The sequence below is a fragment of the Erpetoichthys calabaricus genome, chromosome 2, assembly GCF_900747795.2.
Source record: "Erpetoichthys calabaricus chromosome 2, fErpCal1.3, whole genome shotgun sequence".
Taxonomy (NCBI): domain Eukaryota; kingdom Metazoa; phylum Chordata; class Cladistia; order Polypteriformes; family Polypteridae; genus Erpetoichthys; species Erpetoichthys calabaricus.
The window spans coordinates 145,651,844-145,674,487 of NC_041395.2; the positions used below are offsets into that span (position 1 = coordinate 145,651,844).

Genomic DNA, 22,644 nt, shown 5'->3' on the forward strand with positions numbered 1-22,644 from the left:
GCCACTGCGGCCCTCCAGGACTGGAGTTTGAGACCACTGTCCTAAATAGTTCACTTTTTCATGAGGGAATAACAAATGCTAGTAAAGCTCTTGATATGCCATATGCCAGGTCCTTTGGACTTCTTGTACTATTTATGTGGAACCACTGATTTGTGCACAAAGTGTTTCCAAATACAGTTTATCTGCCCAGCCACCACAAAATAATAGCAGATGCACCAAGCAGTATCATTTTGTCACATGATGCCCTTTCCTTTTACAAAAAAAGTGACGCTCCATTGAGTACTGTTTTCCCCAGCACTGAAGGGGTTAAGAAGAGCTACTCATGTACACTTCACCGTGGATTTAGGAAGCTCAAAGCAGGTCTGTTGTGATAGGTCTTAAACTACTCCGCTCGGTGTGATAATCAGCCGCTGTCTTGTTGATTTATTGAGTTGGCCAGCTCTGGATTGCACTTACAGATGGAAGCGACCATATCACATACCAGAAGAGAATATTTAAAGGAACAAACCTGCTATCGGAGTGATTCTGGGAGACAAGTAATTCTGAGATAATAGTACTCTTGTTCGACAGTAAGGATTAATATACTTTTTTTGTGATTATGTTGAATTCCGGACTGGCAAGCTTTTCATTTTATCACTTGTTTGTAAAATAAATAGATATATATGTATCTTTATTATTTAGACATGCGTGGCTTTTTAAACAATGGGAAAATAACAAGACGACAGTCTGTATTTTATAAAGAATGAGTAATAAAATCATCACCATACAAATGCTTTTTTAATTAGGTTTTAATCTGTGTATTTAGAGAAGTCATTTCAGTGTATGAATCCAATGCTGATAATTTTTTATCTCCCTACTACAGCTGCATGTGCTAATGGCAGACATCACAGACACCCTTGGAAGAAGCTTGAGTGATAAAGAATGTGTGTGGAATGAAATGCAAAAGGTGAGGCTAGGAAAGAAAAATGCACCCAATAACAGGATGGGGGGTTTTATCATAAAATGTATGCATATATATTTTTCAAGAAAGTGTCAAAAAGATGGTTATCAAAATATGACTCAGTGTCAAGTCATGCAGCCCGTGTTCATTTAGGCTACAGTGTAATCCCATTTTAATTCACATGATTAGAAGCCTTGCCATCACGAAAATTGATTGGTACGAATTACAAAGGATGCTAATCATCACTTTTCATAAGTATGAATGTTGCCTTGTCAAAGCTCAATACCTGAAATATTGCATTGTTCACTTTTATTTTTTGGTGGGGAATTAACTGAATTTTTCTTCATTAGTTTCATGCTGCTGTTGCTCTTTCCTAACGGCTAACTAATCTCTGACCTTATTTAACACCCTTTAGTGATTGTGCCACTCTGCTATACAATTCAAATGTATCCATCTATTTCTTAGCAGGCTCATGACATATTACATAAACTGGGTACAAGTAAAGAGCAACTCCAATTGGGATGCCAGTCCAAAGCTGGGTGCACTGAAATTTAAACACACACAGTGACTCTGGTTCAGTTAACCTAGCTAGTGTATTTTTGGCTTGTGGATAAAAACAAAATCCAGAAAACCTTTGGAAACTTTACAGAAACAATTGGGTGAACATTCAAACTCCAACTAGAACATGACCAAGCCAAAAGTCAACGTCCTTGGAGCTGCGAGACAAATGTTGTACCCATTTTGCCATCCACTTCAGATACTGTGTTCATAAAGTGAAGAAGACACTCCAGCTAAGGTTCACGTAGTGACAATCACAGGTTCTGTATGGCGACTCAATCTGAACATCATCCCACCTGTTTAATTCTGCTGTCCATGAAACATGACAATAAACAGTAAATTAAACCACAATACAGTTACAGTCTTAAGACTTTTTTATCCAGGGTTAAAATTGGGCTGGGACGTCTTCTTCTTTATGATGCCACAGGCCTTCTCTTACTTGTCTGATAAATTGCTGCAGAATTTCATTGAGTGTAGACCAGGTTCTGATGGATAGGCTCTTGACTGCATGCACAAAGGCACACAGTATAAGAAGCTCCTTATGTGGTAAGATCTTTTGTTGTGACACCGTAATTGCATATTATGATCTAACACAGCACGTCTTTTTCCATGCCACAGGATTTCTCTCTTTTCTAAAAATATATTGTGTTTGTGCTGATAATGTGTCAGTTTATGCTATTTCATATTCTGGGATATAAATATAATCAAAAAGCTACATTTCCTCAATTTTACAATATGTACCATATGTATAGAATATTTGAAACAGCTTGAAAATGCATAAGTTCTCGCTATACCTAAAACATCTAGACTTCATGTTTGAGTGCAGTCAGTGCCAGTGATTTCTTTATGATATCAGAGAGTGGATAACATACCTCTGACATCAACATTCTGTTTAAATTTGTTCCAACACAAAAACATACACCTTTTTTAATCTAAATACTCCAAAAATTCCGGGCCGTTACTGCCACCTCATAAGAAAGCTGCCATTTGCTTCAACCCAGCTCTGTGTTTTCCAGCTCTTTGGAAAAATGTGATGTTGTAAATCAAAAAAGAAGTCATAGCTGAGTTGTGGGGGCATTTTTATCAAAACTGGAGGCACTGAATTCTAAATTAAAAGGGCCTGACCCCCAGACTTGCCTCTGTACATTCTGCCCCTTTAAAAACTTCAGGGTCCCAGTTGTCTCTAGCAGATCACCCTTCAAGTAAAGAACGAACACCACCGTAATCTTGCTAAAGGTGCAGTGTCCCTATGATTCTTAGCATATAGGGGAGCCCCCCTTCACCCTGGCATAAATAAAATGCCCTCAGCCAAGAGGTGCACACTACTCGAACTTATTTAAGGGACTTATCTGGCTTGGTGCACATTGTAATTAATAACAGGTACAAATTAGTATTGAAGTGACAGAGATTCTGGTATAATGGGCTCACACGAACACAGTAACGTTTAACAGGCAGATCTGATTTACAGTATCAATTTGAGTGCAGCACTAGAACTTTATTTTATTTTTTTTACTTTTCATCAATTGTTCACACCACTTTTTTAATTAGGCCTGGTGTTCTAGCTTCAATAGCAGAAAGGCATAGTCAACAACATAATCCATGCCAGAGATGGATATTGATAATTCCGCCATGCTGGCAAACAAAAAGTCATACATGATGAGTATTAGAAAGTGTGGTGAGGTTACCCACTCCTCTCCTAAAGAAGGATGACTTTTTGTTGCCTATACATGGACTTGTCATATTAAAGAAGGCCCCAAATGATTCTTCAGTTAGTTTATCAAATTACAATGATTTTGCTTTAAGTATGAGAAAATTAAGACCTTTGTAATAAACCAATAGTAGTCTTTTTTCCTTTTCTAATGGGTACATCCAAATTCTTCAGTAAGTATGGATATACTCTAACAAAAAATCTTGAAATTTTAATTAATTTCCACAGCTCTGATAACTGCAAGTGTCTCTAAATCTTAAATATCTATACCATATCTGGTATTGTCATTGTAAAAATTCTACCACAAATCTTCAAAAGAACACACTTAGAGTTGTGCTTCTCTGTTTATCATTCCTCCATACATTGACTAACATAATCATAAATATAATGATCATTTTCAATATCTGGTTGAAAATCCAATGACTGCCTGAAGTATGAGACCCATGGCCATCATGTGATACTTTGCCTGGCCTTTAGTGCAGCTTTCTTTAGTTGCTGCTTGGACTTACTGCCACCAATTTTATCTTCACCAAGTGAATTGCATGTCCAATTGGACTTGGTTTGCTTTCACAGTATGTTTTGACTCATTGTCCATCTGTACTGTGGAACGTCATTCTAGCAGTTTTTCAGCATTTTGCTGAATTTACGCAGACAGTATAGCCCTGTACACTTCAGAGTTCGTCCCACTACTTCTGCCAGCAGTCATAACATCAATAAACACTACTGACTGAATTCCATTTGCAGTCATCCATGATGCCTCCATCATCTTTCATGATTATGATTTCTCGGATCATGAGTCATTTCCTCCCTTCTCCAATCTCTTCTCTTTCCACCATTCTGGTATATATTGATCTTGATTTCCTTTGTCCAAAGAAAATTGTTCCAGAACTGGACAGGCTTTAAAAAAATGTTTTCTGTCAAAATCTAATTTGTCCTTCCTTTGCTTGAAGTTTATCAGTGGTTTGTACCTTGTGGTAAGCCCTCTATCTTTACTTTCATAAAGTTTTCACTTGATTGTAGACTTTGGCAATGATAGGTCTACCTCCTGGATAGTGTTCTTGGATTGGCTAAATGTTGTGAAGGGGTTTCTTTACCAAGGACAGAATTCTGCAGTCATCCAGCACAGTTGTCTTCTGTGGTTTTCCAGGCCTTCTGGAGTTGCTGAGCTCACCAGTGTGTTCCTTCTCTTAAAGAATGTACCAAATGGTTGATTTGACTATTCGAAGTGTTTCTGCTCTCTCTCTGGTTGGTTTGTTTTGTTTTCTAAGCCTAATGATGAACTGTTTTTACCTGCATGGACAGCTTTTTGGACCTCATGTTGAGAGTTCACAGTAACCGCTTCCAAATGTAAATTCCACACTTGGAATCAATTCCAACCCATTTACCTGCTTAGTGGTTAATGAAATAATGAGGGACCTGCTTCCACCTGTCTATGAAACATCTTATCAGTCAAATGTCCAAATACTTTGGAGCCCCTGAAAATAGGGGGACTGTGTATGAAAATGTCATAAACTGCTCATACAATATTTTTGGTAAGCCCCTTAAATTAAACCTGAAAGACTACATTTCAGTTACATAATGATTGCTTTATTTCAAATCTATTGTGGTGGCATGCAGAACCAAAATTATGAAAACTGTGTCACTGTCCAAATACCTATAGACCTAACTGTAGATAGATAGACAGATCTTTATTAGTGCCTAGGAGGAAATGTAGCTATTTACAGAAGCTCTTTAAATAAATAAATACATAAATAGGCAAAGTAAATAAATATACACACGCACACTTTGGTTTGAACACACACTAATCACTGTAAAGCAGGAAAATTAAAAAGTACTTGAAAGTACTCAGTGTTAGTGTGTCAGAGAGAGGATGTGCAGCATTGTTCATAATAGCAATGAGTTTTGTTTTAATTCCCAGAGTCCATCCTATAACTGAGCCTGCCCTTTTAATTAGCTTGTTGATTTGGTGGGCCTCTCTTGAAGTGATGTTACCAGTTCAATACACCACAGCATAGAAAATCACCCTGGCCATCACAGAGTTATAGAAGATGTGAAAGATATCACTTCCCACGTTAAAGGAACATAATCTCCTAATGAAAAAGATCCTGCTCTGTCCTATCTTATATAGTTCCTCTGTATTCTGAGATTAGTCCAACCTGTTATTAATGTAGACCCCCAAGTACTTGTAGGAGTCCTTGAAAAGTGACCGAATATAAAGGCTCTTTGGTGTGTCAAAAGTCAATAACCAGTTCCTTGGTTTGGCTGATGTTAAGATGCAGACAATTCTCTTTGCATCAAGAAATAAACTTTTCCACCAGACCCCTGTAGTCTCTCTCATCCCCCTTTATCAATACACTCCACAAGTGCAGAATCATCTTGAGAATTTCTGCAAGTGACATAACCTGATGTTATGTTTATAGTCTGAGGTGTATAAAGTAAAGAGAAAAGGAGACAGGACTGTTCCTTTTGGTGCCACAGTGCTGTTCACATCCATATCAGAAACACAGACCTTGAGTCTCACAAACTACAGTATGCCTGACAGATAGTCCATTATCCAGGACTCCACAGGCTCATCAACCTCTAAGTCTCTGAGTTTACCCCTTAACAGGGATGGCTAGATGGTAGGTGCTGGAGAAATCAAAAATCATAATCCTCACAGTGCTGCCAGTTTTATCCAGGTGAGAATCAGCCTTATAAAGCAGACATATAATTGCATCCTCCACTCCAATCTTTGCCCTATGTGCAAACTGCAGTGGGTCCAGATAGTCTACCACAAGAGGACTCATACAATCCAGGAACAGTCTCTCAAAGGTGTTTGTGATGTGAGATGTAAGTGCCACTGGTCTGTAGTCATTAGGTGAAGAGTTACCTGCCTTCTTTGGAACAGGAACAATGCAGGATGTTTTCCATGGCAGTGGCAGTTTCTGAAGCCTTCAGGACAGACTGAATAGGTGACAGAGGACACCACAAAGTTGGTCAGCACCAGCCTTAAGAACTCAAGGACTGACTGAATCTGATCCCATAGCTTTTCCTGTGTGCAGCTTCCTCAGTTGTCTCCTTACTTGGTCTTCAGTTATGGACAGTCCACACTGATGGTTCAAGGTGGATTTGTCACTGGCCATTACAGTTGACGTGGTAGGAATGAAGAGTTCAGCACCCCAGACCAGTCACAACCTGTTTATGTGGTTTTCATGTGGAGTTATATTCAGATTTACTGTAATTTGTTTGCATCATGCAGTGCCTTCCAGCTTAGGACAGGCGGCCCCCCATTTAAATTAGAACAGGCTCTAGCTCTCTTTGATCATGACACAGAAAAAGAAGGCTTGAATATAAATGAAGTGTGTATCCAGGTACTGGCATAGACATCTTTTTCAGAATCTTGCCACTGTACAGATTTTATCACTTTTCTTGCTTGTCTATATTGTGACGCTAGCCCCATATATTGCCAATAGAAGAGTGACTGGTTTTTGATCCCTCATTTGCCCACGATTTTCTGCTACCCAGTCTATAAGCAGCTCAGGCTTTTATTCACTGTAAGGCCCACCTTTCCAAATGCCTTAGTAGAATCAGATATGTCTAACAAGCTTCTCCCGTTGAAATGCAGCACAGTCTGTGGGCTCAGGGCTCCACTTCTGATGACAATTAAATAAAAATAGCATGACTTTCAAAATGTAGTTCAAAACTTTGTAGTGGGCACAAATGCTTGTACATATGAGCTTTGAATGCTAAACTAAACATTAGGTGATTAAATCATTATATATTGTATATCTAACATTTAAACAGATTTAAAAATGGGAAAGCAGAGATCATACAGAAAGCAGAGATGGAAAGTCATACGGGAATCGCTTCCTATGCAGCTTATTTTTACACTGAACATTAATCCCCCAGTGCATGATATTTCACAAGGAAACACATTTATTCAGAAGTACATTTTGATTTAATAGAAAAATAGTTCTTGCCATGGGAAAGTAGAATACTCATTATTCTCTCTGCAAGCATCTTGCATGCACACGCCTGTCCTTTGTTCTCTTCCTGCATGCTTTCATAACCGAAAACCTTGCCTTAGATTAATTTCTTAATCATGCATTCCTTTTAAAGCCACTGTTTTTCTCTGCCATTTATGAATATTGTTACAATAAATTCCCTCTAGCCACGGGTCCTCAAAAATGAATGAAAGAGCTTCTGCATATTCCTAAACGTAAAAAGTAATTAAGTCCCAAAGGGAAGTTTTAATATTGAAAGTTTCTTTTTTCTTATCAAGAGGACAGTGGAGTCCAGATGTTCCACTTTAAAAAAAAAAAGAAATGTGTGTGTCAAAGTGGAAAATATTTTAAATAATTTTTTTTTTTCTTACTGTATGTTTTTCTGTTTCCAGGTTGGATTAATTGAGGACTTCATTTACCAAATAGAAGAGGATTTCACCCAAAAAAACAAAAGGTCTAAAGAGCAGCAGCAGAAAGCAAAAGACAACAGGCCTCTGACTCTGAGCTACCAGGCAACACCAGCAGAAGTGTCAAAGACGGCAGAGAGGACATTAATACACTTGCAGCCTGACAGTCAGGACAACAAAGGACTGTCTTCAAATTAATGAGGCGTCCCCTCACAAAGGCTCATCTTTAGCAAGAAGTCCGTGCACATCATTAGTCTTAGCTGGCAGAAATAAATGGACTTTAGGAACTTGGCTTCATTTTTATTTAGATTTCTTTCCTGTTTACTCTGAGATACGGTCTCCTACTCCTTGCCCCAGATAAGAAGTGAAGAAAGATATAAAGAAATATTCAAACATTCATCATTTAGGGGATTAACTGGCATTTCTGAACTACCGATGCTGTTGCAGTCAAATTTCGAATTACTTTTGTTGACAGTGTTACAAGGCCTTCCTCGGCTCTCAATAAAGCGAACAAAACATCCCCTTCAGATCAGACTTTGTCAAATTAATCTTGTCTTCCTTATCAAAACATTTTATACTCATTAGTCAGCAGAATTGCCGATAAAGGTTAAAGTGAAACAAGGAAATGTCTCACAAACTTGCAGGAAAAAATTGTTTGCTTGAATTATGATCCCCCACTTCCATTTCTAAAAAGTGTCAGCAGCATTCTCATAACACCATCCATCTGCTTGCTGGGCAGTGCTTCTTTTTTGACATGGCCTGTATTGATGGAAGAAGATGAGATATCACCAATCGCTGGCTTCCTTTTCCTGCTCATCTCAGTCAGAATGGAGTGAAACAAATCAAAGCAATGGAAGGCACCAAAGACTGCAATGAAGTTACTGCTTTGTGCACCTTCTCTGCCTGACCAGAGCTAATTGAAGTGTAGTGATGGGTGGGCTGGTCTCTGGAAGCCCAGTGGGCAACCGTAGCAAAAAAAAAAAAGGGTCCCTGGACTGAAAAAATGGGATCTTCTCACTAAGCTTTAGGAAAAGTGTGATAATGTTAAAGAAAAATATTTGATGTTTGACTTGATGTCTGATGTGTTTTTAATGTGATGTCTTGGTTTCTCTGCAAACATCCACATTTCCTCCTGAGACAATAAAAAAACTGAATTTAAATTTGAAATTGAATTAATCACAATATTGACAATTTCAATATACATGCGTATTAATTTGTTAATTTTAACAGAGTGAAGAAAATAGTAATAAAACAGTGAATACGACTGTGTCTAGTAGGGAGCGTTATCTCCTAGAATGTCACAATTCAATTCAATTCTTTATTGTCATGTGTACAAGTACAAGTTCTATGTACAATGAAATGCTTGCTTGCATGTGCCCCTGCAGACAGTGAACATAGACAAAAAAAACCCACACACAATAAATAAATGAATATAAATAAGTAAATTAATAAAACCAGAATCCTAGGAATAAATAAAGACAGTGATAGAAGTACATGTGCAGGTAGCAGTGAAGGTGACACAAGGTTACTGATTGTTCATGAGTCTGATTGCAGTTGGGTAGAAACTGTTCCTGAAACTGGAGGTGCGCGTCCGAATGGACTTTAGTCGCTTCCCAGATGGGAGGGGGGTGAAAAGTGACAGTGCAGGGTGGCTGGGGTCCCGCCTGATACAGTTCACTTTCCTGAGACAGCATGTAGTGTGGATGTCATGGATCGCAGGGAGCTGTGTGCCCGTGATCTGCTGTACTGTGTTCAGCACACTCTGCAGAGCTGTAGAGCAGGTTCATTGCCAGAAAATGCACAGTGGAAAGGACTTTCAATTTACGGTACCACCACAACGGTGACAACATAACAACAAAAAACAATGACAGAAATAATAATATTATACTGCTATTAAACAATCATTTACCATATAATACACAACCAGGCCAACAATTAAATTCAACAGAGATTAACACAGCAGTTAGCTTAGCTGCTCCCGCTCCAGATGTTGTTGGGGGCCTGCAGAAGTTTGGAAGTGTAAAGTTATGAAAGGCGGCAATTCAAATGTCACAGGGTTGAGCTGGTCAGTTACTGTGGTGTGCCAGAAGTCATAGCATTCTAAATTCTTTAACAGTTTTTTAAACTTTTTCTTTAAAAAAAAAGTGTTTAATTAGGAGCTTAGTTTCATTTTGTAAGAAATCTCTGGCAATAAACAATTTTGTAAGAATGTAACAGAGCAAAGTCCAAGAAATACTTTCCTCACAAACTAATATGCCATAATAATAAAAATAAAAAACAAGAATTTATAGTTAAATATGAAAAGTAATGTAACTTCATCATAAATAAAAGAGCACAAGATCTTCAGAAATTTGACAAACAAGAGGAGACGATTCACTCCATCAAGCTTGTTGTGTAGCTAATAGCTAAGCTGTCTCAGTATGCAAACATTTGTTAAAGGTTGTCAAGGTTTCTGCTTCAACTACATGTCTCAGTATCTTGTTCAAGATTCCCATTACTTTTTAAGTAAAGAAGTGCTTCCTAGATTCAGTCCTAATTATTGTGTACTGGTGTCCTTGAGTATGTCATTCACTGTTATGCGTAAGTTGATAGAATTTTGTTTGTATCTACTTGCCCTTGAGAAATTTGAAGACTTGGATTAGGTGCCCATGTAGTTTCCTGTGCTCAATATTAAACAGGTCTAATTCTCTGTCAGAGTAGGACATGTCCTTAAGTACTGGAATGTACCTGGTTGTTGTCCTTTACACAGCTTCAAGTGCTACTATATGTTTTTTGTAGCATGGTGACCAGAATTCCAAAAATGGTTTTACTAGTGCATTATGCAGTCTATAAGCATAGCGTCCCTTAATTTACATTCAACTGTTTTTGCAATATAACAACATTTTATTTGCTGTTTTAATCACTTCTGTACATTGCTCATGTGATAAAAATGTGTCAATATAAACCTCTTAATCCTTTTCAGAGGTCTTTTTCTTTAAAGCAGTGCCTCCCATCTTGCATTTATAATTGACATTCCTTCTACTCTCATGTAGCAGTTCACACTTTTCTACACTAAGCTGCATTTTTCAAGTGTTCACTCAATTGCTGCCTCCTCAGTGTCCGCCATTCTTCCAATTTTAGTGTCCACTGCAAATTTTACAGTTTTACTAGCTATACTGAAATGTGTGTCATTAATGTAAATCAGAAAAAGTAATGGTGCAAGGACAGATCCATGGGGAACACCAATGATGACCTCGCTTCACATGGAACATTCTCCTCTTATCTGTACTCTTTGTCTCCTGCCGGTTAAACAACTTGAGATCCAGACCTGTAGGATACCTCTGATTCTTGCAGCTTCTAGTTTCAGAATAAATCTTCAGTGTGAGACTGTATCAGAGGTGTTTTGAAGTTCCAAATAAATGATGATGTATGCTTTGCAAGAAATAGATTGATCTCTCTCTCTCTCTCTTATATATATGTATATATGTTTGTGTGTGTGTATGTGTATATATATATACACACACACACACACACACACACACACACACACTAGAGGGCTCTAACCCTGCTTGCTTTGCTCACCAACCCCCGGCCGAGCGCTGCGCGATAGCCATTTCGCGGATTTGCCGCTCACATGGCTGTACACTTTAAACAGATTATTTTCATGGGAATTGTTACATATGCATAACAGAACTATTTTACATTACAGCAAGTAATTAACCGTAGTAAAAATAGTAAAACATAATAAGTTGAAAGAAAATTATGTTTCATGTTACATTAACTCTTTGAGGGCTGAATATTTTTTCCAAAAAACATAGTTTCAGAAAAGCAATGGTTTCACATAATATAAATCATCATAATCATAAAACGTCTGTTGCTGCATGCTGTGGCTGACAGTTTGCCAAGAATGTGCGGCAGGCTTGCCACCAGGCTGTCTTCGCTTGGCTGGGGCAGTGGCAGCACTGGTCATGGTCACTGTGCTTTACAATCTGGTTTCTACCTCTTATCATTGTTAAGTGGCAGTCCTCCTGGCGAACATTGCCATAGGCGGGTCAGCTACATGAACCTGTTCATCACCATGATTAGCTGGGGACCAGTCAGCTGAAGCTGTAACCTCACATTTGTTTTCGATCACTTGTATCAAAATTGGAGTCCGACAAGTCATAGTCCAGTTCAGAGATAATAGGCAAAACTTCGTCCACAGAGTGTTTTGCTTTACACATTCGTTTTGATCTCTCGCCATTATGTCAGTGACATTTTTGCTCTTGTTTGCGCCTTGCTGCTCACACGAGCGCACAAAATCTCGGTCAAACCAATGAAGCTAACTTTCCTTCTAGCAACGAGAGTCCAACTAAAACATAACGGTTGGTTTTGTCACAGTTTACAGTTGATTACCATCATCAACTCCTCCTTTTGACAAAAGTCGACATCAGCCCTGAAAGAGTTAAAGATATTCGTTGCATTATACATTTTCATTCTGTTTGGCTTTGAAATTAACACGCAAGTACTTTTTAAACTTATACGTTTACTGTAAAACTTCAGTAAAAACTATTTAATTTACTTTTTGTCAATATTACATTGAATTTTGATTCTCTGTTTGGACTTACATCGTGACAACACAACGTATAACTGCCTGTGAGTGAATATTGTTTCTTTCTCTCTAATAAATAAACTGAGTTTTTCAAATGTTTGTCCCTGTGAATTGTTAATTGTCATAGCAAAAGCTATTCTAATGGGAAACTGTAAACGTTTTAAAATGAATGGCATATCAAGATCTCCTTTGGTGTCTAATGTTATCCGTGGAAGATACACTACATTACCTTTCTTGTCGCCTATTATATTTTTACATGTCAGAATTGTCGACCAATTTTGAATACAACTAATCTTGTCCTACTGCATAGCTCATCACTCAGACATAAATTATGCAATAACATTACAATATATCCTTCTTTCAACACTAATTCAGCCGGTAGGTATTCTATGTGATATCTTCCGCACCATCACCACCAATTGTTTCAGAATAGTCTATTGATACGCATTTAACAAATTTGCCATGTAACTGATTGACAATTTTCACATTAATTCGTTTGACTTCGTTTCTCGGTGCTAGGATTGCACGTTTACTCATTTCTTCTGTTGATAACCCTTCGGGATGAAATTCTTCAACAAGATTTGGACATAATAAGTTCTTTTATTGGGAACTTAAAGTGAGAATAAAGTAAAAAATTTATGAGCTGAGCGCAGGAACTGTATCTGACAAAAAGCCATCACACGAATGAGAGGTGAGAGGACCATGGCCATTAACTGTAAATAGTTGAGAGGAGGGTGGAACTTGAAAACATCTCTTGGCAATAGTCTCATCTCAAAATTTTCTTTTTTAATAGAGAAATATATATTATATACATACTGTATACATCTCTCTATTATAAAAAAAATCTTGGCAGGGAGACAAGATGTGATCTTCTTGGGAGACAATTTGACGTCCTGCAAGACAAGGCAGTGAGACAGAAGGACAGCTGCTGTACAGGCTTTTAAATGATCGATGCGCAACGCAACAAGCAGAACACGCAGCTCGCCAGCAGCAGCAGCAAAACAGCAGTTGATCCGACCACATCTCCTTAGCGTGTGTTCAACCTCCCAACCACCCCCTCACAACGCAAACAGCATTATACATCCAGCGAGAAAGATTTAACCAAGCCCAGGGCAGGAAATAAAGGACAAATATTGTTTTCAGAAAAGTTTTAAAGTTAAAGTGAAAATAATGCATATGTAACAATTCCCATGAAAATAACGAACAATCTCTTTAAATTGTTTATCCGGTAAACCAAACCCTGGGGGTGGGCGATATATACATATATATATATTCACACACATATATATATATATATATAGTAAGAAAGTCGCTATATTGCACCCGACCCGACACTGACTGGGCCGAGAGGCGCATATAAAAACAAAAACTTTTATTTTTCTTCAGCTGGAGGGCACGTCTTCCCCGTAATCCCTCCAACCACAACACAAAACCAAGTACAGTACGTAAGCACCACCAAAACACTCCTCTCTCTCTCTTTCTCTTCCACCACCACTCCTCCACAGCTTTGTCTTCCTTCCACCCGACTCTGGCCATTGAGTTGTGGTTGCTGGCACCTTTTATAGCCCACCCAGAAGTGCTCTAGGTGCTTGATCACCTGTTTCCGGTTGCACTCCCGGGTGGGGCTGAAGATTAGTCCAGCTGGGCTCAGGGACCCATACCGCGACCCCTGGCGGGCACCCCAGACCCCAACAGGGCTGTGGAGAACTCCATCTCCCATGAACCCCTGCGAGAGACTGAGGCACCGCTCCAACCCAGGGGAGCGGCCATCCAGCGTCCAGGGGGAGGCACTGCACCGTCCAGGGCTGCTCCCCCTCAATACTCATTGAAGGGGCATCCCGGCCAGGTCCGCCACAATATATATACACACACACACATATATATATGTGTGTGTATATATATATATATGTATATATATATATGTGTGTATATATATATATATATATATATATATATATATATATATATATATATATACACACACATATATATATATATATATATCACATATATATATATACATGTATACATACATCTCTCTATTATAAAAAAAAGACTTTGACTTCTCACAACACAGACAAGTCACGTCATACTTACAACCTCCAGATGCAAGTCCCGTGATACACATGCAGAGCAGGTTAGAGATAACGGAAGTAGGAACATTCAAAAGTCTCAAAAAATAAGAGTAAAGATCGCATTAGCGCAAACAATCTGAAAATATAGCTAAACGAGATTGAATATTCTGGTGCTATACAGGCTTTTAAACATTCGAAGCTAACGAAATGCAGATCATGCGGCACGCAGCAGCAGCAAGCCAACAGCTCCTCGAGCAAAGAGGAGGTGAAAAAAACACCTGTTTTTTGTTTCCCAATATATCACCATTTCAGAGGGGTTTCGCAGGAGCGGCCGCGTCTCCTTGGGGTGCGCTCAACCCCCCTCTTCACAACGGTGCCTACCACTGGCAGGGAGGGAGGGGTAGGCGAGCGAATTGCAGATCAAGCATGAGGGCAGCAGCAGCACACCAGCAGCTGCCTGAGCAAAGAGAAGTTAAAAAATGTATTAGTTTCCCATTGTATCACCATTTAATAGGGGTTTCGGAGAAGCAGCTGCTGGCAGGGGGGGAAAAGGGTTGGTTAGCGAAGCGAGCAGGGGGCAAAGCCCGCTAGTATATACATATACTATATATATATATATATATATATATATATATATATATATATATATATATATATATATATATATATATACATACATATACAGTCATATGAAAAAGTTTGGGAACCCCTCTTAATTCTTTGGATTTTTGTTTATCATTGGCTGAGCTTTCAAAGTAGCAACTTCCTTTTAATATATGACATGCCTTATGGAAACAGTAGTATTTCAGCAGAGACATTAATTTTATTGCATTAACAGTAAATATGCAATATGCATCATAACAAAATTAGACAGGTGCATAAATTTGGGCACCCCAACAGAGATATTACATCAATACGTAGTTGAGCCTCCTTTTGCAAATATAACAGCCTCTAGATGCCTCCTATAGCCTTTGAGGAGTGTCTGGATTCTGGATGGAGGTATTTCTGACCATTCTTCCATACAAAATCTCTCCAGTTCAATTTGACAGCTGCCGAGCATGGACAGCCTGCTTCAAATCATCCCATAGATTTTCGATGATATTCAAGTCAGGGGACTATGATGGCCATTCCAGAACATTGTACTTCTCCCTCTGCATGAATGCCTTTGTAGATTTCGAACTGTGTTTTGGGTTATTGTCTTGATGGAATATCCAACCCCTGTGTAACTTCAACTTTGTGACTGTGTTGAACATTATCCTGAAGGATTTGTTGATATTGGGTTGAATTCATCCGACCCTCGACTTTAACAAGGGCCCCAGTCCCTGAACTAGCCACACAGCCCCACAGTATGATGAAACCTCCACCAAATTTGACAGTAGGTAGCAGGTGTTTTTCTTGGAATGCAGTGTTCTTCTTCCGCCATGCAAAGCACTTTTTGTTATGACCAAATAACTCAATTTTTGTCTCATCAGTCCAAAGCACTTTGTTCGAAAATTAATCTGGCTTGTCTAAATGAGCATTTGCATACAATAAGTGTGAGTGCAGAAAGGGCTTCTTTCTCATCACCCTGCCATACAGATGTTCTTTGTGCAAATTGCGCTGAATTGTAGAACGATGTACAGACACACCATCTGCAGCAAGATGTTTTTGCAGGTCTTTGGAGGTGATCTGTGGGTTGTCTGTAACCATTCTCACAATCCTGCGCATATGCCGCTCCTGTATTTTTCTTGGCCTGCCAGACTTGGGTTTAACAGCAACTGTGCCTGTGGCCTTCCATTTCCTGATTGCATTCCTTACAGTTGAAACTGACAGTTTAAACCTCTGAGATAGCTTTTTGTAGCCTTCCCCTAAACCATGTGTAGCAGTAGGGGGTGCTAGAGCTCCCTTGAACCCCCAGATACCACTCCAAACACCTGGTAAAACTATAATTATTATTTATTTTATAATAATAATGTGCATAAAGCACCCTCCACTCCACACTACACATACAAGTACAATAATCACTAATCAATAACAATCCTCCACTCCCAGACACTTCACCATCCTACCTCCCAGCTCAGCTCAGCGTCTGGGCTTTCCCACAGTCCTTTTATATTCCCTGACCCGGAAGTGTTCCCCATCCTACAGTCCATGTGATTTCTTATCACTTCCGGGTCAGATAAAAAGTCCTTCTCTTCAACCCAGAAACACGTCGTTCCTTCTGGTCATATGATCATGACGTGCTTCTGGGTTATAGGGTACGTATAAGTCCTTGAGCCTCCCTGCAGCGTCCTCTGGTGGGCCCCACAGTGTCCAGCAGGGTTGGGAATAAAAACTCCATTGTCCATAATTCCCTGCTGGTCTTCGGGGCCCTTCCATGCTACAGGGAGGGCTCCATCTAGCGGCCTGGGGGTATTGGCCGGGATGAACAGCCAGCCATCTCCCACACATGATACTGAACAATCTTTGTTTTCAGATCTTTTGAGAGTTGCTTTGAGGATTCCATGCTGTCACTCTTCAGAGGAGAGTCAAAGGGAAGCATAACTTGCAATTGACCACCTTAAATACCTTTTCTCATGATTGGACACACCTGACTATGAAGTTCAAGGCTTAACGAGCTAATCCAACTAATTTGGTGTTGCAAGTAATCAGTATTGAGCAGTTACATGCGTTCAAATCAGCAAAATTACAAGGGGACCCAAATTTTTGCACAGCCAGTTTTTCACATTTGATTTAATTTCATAAAACTAAATACTGCTTCACTAAAAATCTTTGTTCGGAAAACACCCCAGTACTCAGATGTTCCTAGGAAATGAGACATACCACTGTTATCTTTTTGGTTTAAAGTAAATTATTATGCAGGCTGAGAGGGGTTCCCAAACGTTTTCATATGACTTATATACATACATAAATATATGCATAAATATATACATATACAAATACATACATATATATATATTATAATAAAAAAAACTTGGGTCGAGATGTGATCTTTTCGGAAGACACATTAACGTCCCACAAGAGACACTTTAATGACCCACAAGACAAAGCAGTGAGACAATAGGACACTTTTAAGTGATTGACGCACAGCGTGACAAGTAGAACATGCAGCTTGGCAGCAGCTGATCCGTCCGCATCTCCTTGTTGTGTGTTCAGCCCACAAACTGGCTGGCACGAAGCACGACCCGGGGGGGGTGGACAAGCGAAGTATATATATATATATATATATATTTATATATATATATATATATATATATATATATATATATATCCATCCATCCATTATCCAACCCGCTATATCCTAACTACAGGGTCACAGGCGTCTGCTGGAGCCAATCTCAGCCAACACAGGGTGCAACGTAGGGAACAAACCCCGGGCAGGGTGCCAGCCCACCACAGGGCATGCACACACACACACACACCCACACACCAAGCACACACTAGGGACAATTTAGAATCGCCAATGCACCTAACCTGCATGTCTTTGGACTGTGGGAGGAAACCGGAGCACCCAGAGGAAACCCACGCAGACACGGGGAGAACATGCAAACTCCACGCAGGGAGGACCCGGGAAGTGAACCTAGGTCTCCTTACTGCAAGGCAGCAGCGCTACCCACTGCACCACCGTGCCGCCTATATATACATGTTATGTATATGTATATATATATATATATATATATATATATATATATATATATATATATATATATATATATATATATATATATATATATATGTAAAAGAATAAATAGGTTAAATGGTTACAGATATTGAATGCATAGACCACAGTGACTGATTGGATATTTATTGAACTTTATGGCAGTCTATAGTGACATATTCACAAGTACAACTTATAATTTATCCATGACTGAACAAATAATAATAACAATTGCCATATAAACAATACACAAGTGCCTGGGAAATGGGACTGTTTCCAGGGTTACATGTAAAGTAAAAGTAAATAAGTAAGTAAAATAACTAAATATAATATTGCCACGAGTAATTAAAATTTTCCACCAACATTTTAGTGATTCTATAGGGTCCATTACATGGTCATTATTACTGGTAATCCATTGTTCTGCAGGGTCAGACATTAATCCTGTAGCACAGCACAGTGGCTTGCAGTTTCAACTCTAGAAGACCATCAAACTACTAATTGTCATTTTCAACTCCTTTCTCAGTGCCTTGTTCTTGATTTTAATTGAACACATTTCAGTTAGTTGGACACTTTTTGCTCATTATACAATCACGAAGGCACAGAATTTTGTGATCTACTTCTATAAACAGTTATTTTTTGAATACATAGGACATTCTTTTTACAAGCCTCTTCTTCAACATTTGCTTATTTTTAGGGTGAGTATTATGCTGTCTACTTCACAGTTTTAAACTCTGGTTTCAATGGCTAACACAGTACTGTAACTCTATATAAAAAAATGGCATAATCCCCAGTGTTAACGTGTGTTTTTTTGGGACACTCTGGTTTTCTCCTCAACCCAAAATTAGACAGTTTTCTTTGATTCATAACTTCAAATAAGATGTGTCCAAGAGTGTTCTCTGCAATGGACTAATAGCCCACCAATGGTGTTTCCTGCCATGTACCTGATGAGGCTCCAGCCCACTTCAATGTCGTGGCTGAAAAGATGGGGACAGAAAATTGATACTCTGTAAACATTTCTCCGTTAATTAGATGGAAATAAGGGCAAATGACAATGAGAAACAGAAACAAATACTTCAGGATCTCTTTCATCTGAGTGATCACTGGTAAGCAACAGCTTAAGTAACTGAATCAGCACAAATTAGACAAAAGACTAGAATGTTAACAAGCCAGATAAAGAATATGTACTTGTCCCCTCATATTAAATCACGAGTTGCTAGACCTTCCTTGAGTTGCTAGACCATCCTTGATCTCACTCAAGCACCACCATAAATGTAGAAACTGCAAAAAATTATTACTTCCACCACAATAATCCTTTATGCAAAAATTTAAGAGGTGCTGGGTTATAGGACTGCAAGAGTGAAGAATTCATGAGATAAGCCTTTCAGTTTACTTTAGACACACATGGATGACATTCTTCTTTTTCGATTTATTAACAATTCAATTACTGTGCCACACAAATACCATCAAATCAAATATGATAAGGACACGCTTACTCTCATCGGGCTCTCCTTTATCAAAAATTAGTGATTGCACATCCTCCACTTGTATAGTGTAACAGTTCACTAAAAATTAATTATGTTTGTCCTAGCATAATATAAACACGATAATATTGAAGAGTATGGAAGGGTATCGCCATTACATGAAAACAGTTCAAAATATTTTCAGAATATAAACAGGGTTCAAATGGTCTTTAATAACATGATTTTGAAACAGGTTTTGCTGACAAATTGATGTTTAATTTCTTACTATTTATATATTGATTGATGTGTTAGAATGAAACAATTTAGTGCTTACGTTGGGCAGAAATGGGCCATAAGACAGCTCAGGAGAGGCTGTTTACATGGCCTTGTATAAAACTCAGCCCAATCAGTGTCTAATCCAAACCCTTTCTTCCAGTTCTGGGTCAGGTCTGTAAAGCCAATCACAGTACTGGGAGCTCCAGACAAGCATTGTGACCGATCCATAGCTGCAGAAATCAACCAAATGGAGTACCAGAAGCAGTCTGGTGAGTTGTGATCAGGTAAGAGTAGCTAGATAAATTATAAAAAAGATTATCAGCAAAGAAAATTGTTAAATCAAGGCAAAACAAACTTTATTTATTTGTTTGCTTAAGCCTGAGCTGATAGCATCATATTATATTCATGCTGAAATATATTATGCAAAATATGTGACTATTTCTCTTGCAGGTCTGAATTATGGACATTGTAAATGTGCTCAGTTTGGGTTTTCTTCTTATATTGGCTACCTGTTTCCATATCAGCTAGCAACTGGTTGAGTCACACTGTATGTACCTTCCCAATATGTGCATCTGCCGCTGTTAATATTGTTTGTAGAACACTGTAGGTACTGAGCATGAATGGATTATTTAACAGAAGTGTGTCAAGATTTGCTGCTGCAGCTCCTTCCTACCAACAGCCATATGCCTTTTTAATGCCTCACTGTGGCTGCTCTAGGCTAGTCAGAAGTTTTCTTCTTTTTGTAATTCTTGTGTATATTTGAGGGGCATTATTGTTATTTCTGTTATAATATTTTTTACAAAAAGCTAAATTCCCTCCTTGGAACAAATAAAGTACTGTCCATCAATGTATCTATCTATCTAAAGCTAAATAGTTTGGGTACAGGTTTATTATTTCCTTTTCTTAAATATTCACTGTTCCTTTCTACGATAAGTGATAAGTCATGACACACCATAGCTAACGTGCTTTAATATTAGCTCTGCGTTTGGTGCTTAATTGCCTGGTGTCAGAATAAGGACTTCCCCGTCCTCTTGGCGGTTTGGAGCCTTGGCTCTGATCTGTCTGTTTTCTAAACCGTTTATCCACCAAACAGTAAACTTTCATGAAAAGGAGTCAGACAAATTTCAGAGAGCATCAATGACAGCTGTTCAGTAATCGACAAAAACACTAAAATATTCTTAAGTGAAGGCTGTTCATGCTCCGTGTGTTTTCCAGCTGAAGTTTATTTTTTTGTAGACTAATGCAAGCTATGAGGCTAGCAAGTACGTCGAGAGCGACATGTGTTTTGCAGTCACTCTAACTGCTCATTACACACAGTGCAGTGATGCATCCTACAATATGCACAGAGCAATATATGCATCATCTACTTCATTCATCATCTGTTCCAAATTTTCCCTCCAGCAAACGTTTTTGTACAGTGAAAGTTAAAACGGCACGTCACCTAAACACTTAATCTGACTTGTCAGGTCTGAGCTCCTACTCAGCATCTATGTGCTGAATATCTGCACACTGGTCTGCCTGGACATTTTAATCCTATTATCTCTTCGTTATTTCACCATTTTATGTATTTTATCATATTTTATGTTTTATCTTCTTATATTTATCTTTTGTATTCTGTGTTGTCCTTGTATGTTGCACAAAATTATCAAGACACCAATAAAGTGAAGTTCAGAACATCTCATCACACTTTTTATATTTTTTGCATTGCATTGACAATTTATTAAAGGTTTTTTGCATTGTAATCCATTAATACATGGATGGTGAGTTTTCCCTAAATATATATTTTTAACATTAAAACATTTCATCACTTTAAAATAGAATGCAAAAATATGACACTTTCAACATGTAGGGATAACACTGATATCATTCAAATATTAATGCCATTAATTCATAATGGCTTTGAGCATGGGAAAATTACTATATAAATGAAATTTAATATTATCATTATTGATTTCTGCTCCAGCCACTATCTATGTGTTTCGACTTTCAGCTTGTAGCCATGCGGCTTTACTTACACCCCAAAGGAGTGCATGTTTGGCACGTTAAATTATGACTACATGCAGGGGTGTGCAGCAGGACATCTCATAGTGGTTTGTTTTCATGCCCCCTGCATGGCGAGTTCCTGTCTTAGGCCTTTATTTCAAGTGACTGGAAGTGAAAACAGCAGGTGCCATAAAATGTGTGTGCAGATTAAATCATTTTATTAATTAATGCCTGCAAATACAGCACTTAATATTTATACATCTTTCGACAATGAAAAAATAGTACCATAATTTTTTTAATACTAAGTGGTACACATACAGTACTGCATCTTATCACTTAAAGTCAAAAACAATGTGTTTCTTTTCATGTTTTTCCATGCTACAAGCTGCTATCTGCAAGTTCCTTCAGGCTTGGCTGTCCCTCACCATTTCACTTAGCCATTTCATTATAAACTGGAAAACTGCTGACCTCTGGTCCTACTAAGATCAAAGTTCCAGCCACTATAGTTCATGAGTCCCAGCAAGTTGCTGTGCTGCACTTGTCTGACGATTAGCAGATGCCAGAGCTGTCATTCTTCGTCTTCTTCTTCCTATTATGTAATCGGCTTCTGAAAGTTGCTTCGCATTCAACAGATGGCACAGCTCTTCTTTTTCTTTCTGCCATGGCACCTTCTTGTTTAGTTTTCTATGCAGTTTTCCGTCATAAAGACAGGAACCCAGATAATTTTGCAGAGGTTGCCAGTAGGCACATTTTTGCTTCACCGGCGCATATTGCACTACAAACTTTTGATTAAGACCAAGACCAAGACCAAAGTTCTAGTCTTAGTGATTCACGATTAATCATGTGACAGACAGACACACAAAACCAGTAATGTTTTAAATAAGTAGGGGGCTTTGCCCCCTGCTCGTTTCGCTCGTCAACCCTCATGCCTGTGCTACGCGCTAGCCTCTTTGCGGTTCTGTTGTTCGCGTATGGGGATGCGGATGTTCAAACTAATTTTTATGTTCATGGGAATTGTTACATATGCATAATAGAACTATTTTACAT

The 22,644-nt window shown here is 38.6% G+C and overlaps 1 protein-coding gene across 1 annotated transcript; it reads left to right on the forward strand.

Moving 5' to 3' along the window:
- The first annotated feature begins 865 nt into the window (after window positions 1-865).
- On the forward strand, window positions 866-8,720 carry LOC127526851 (spermatogenesis-associated protein 16-like). The gene is made up of 2 exons (XM_051923998.1): window positions 866-946; window positions 7,582-8,720. The coding sequence occupies exons 1-2, from the start codon at window positions 875-877 to the stop codon at window positions 7,792-7,794; spliced, it is 285 nt and encodes a 94-aa protein (XP_051779958.1). The 5' UTR covers window positions 866-874; the 3' UTR covers window positions 7,795-8,720.
- Window positions 8,721-22,644: the final 13,924 nt, after the last annotated feature.

Bases quoted from the DNA above. Each gene is read 5' to 3' on its own strand.
- LOC127526851 (XM_051923998.1), top strand. From the start codon at position 875: ATGGCAGACATCACAGACACCCTTGGAAGAAGCTTGAGTGATAAAGAA. The intron at 947-7,581 runs GTGAGGCTAGGA...TTCTGTTTCCAG, and splicing joins TGTGGAATGAAATGCAAAAG to GTTGGATTAATTGAGGACTT.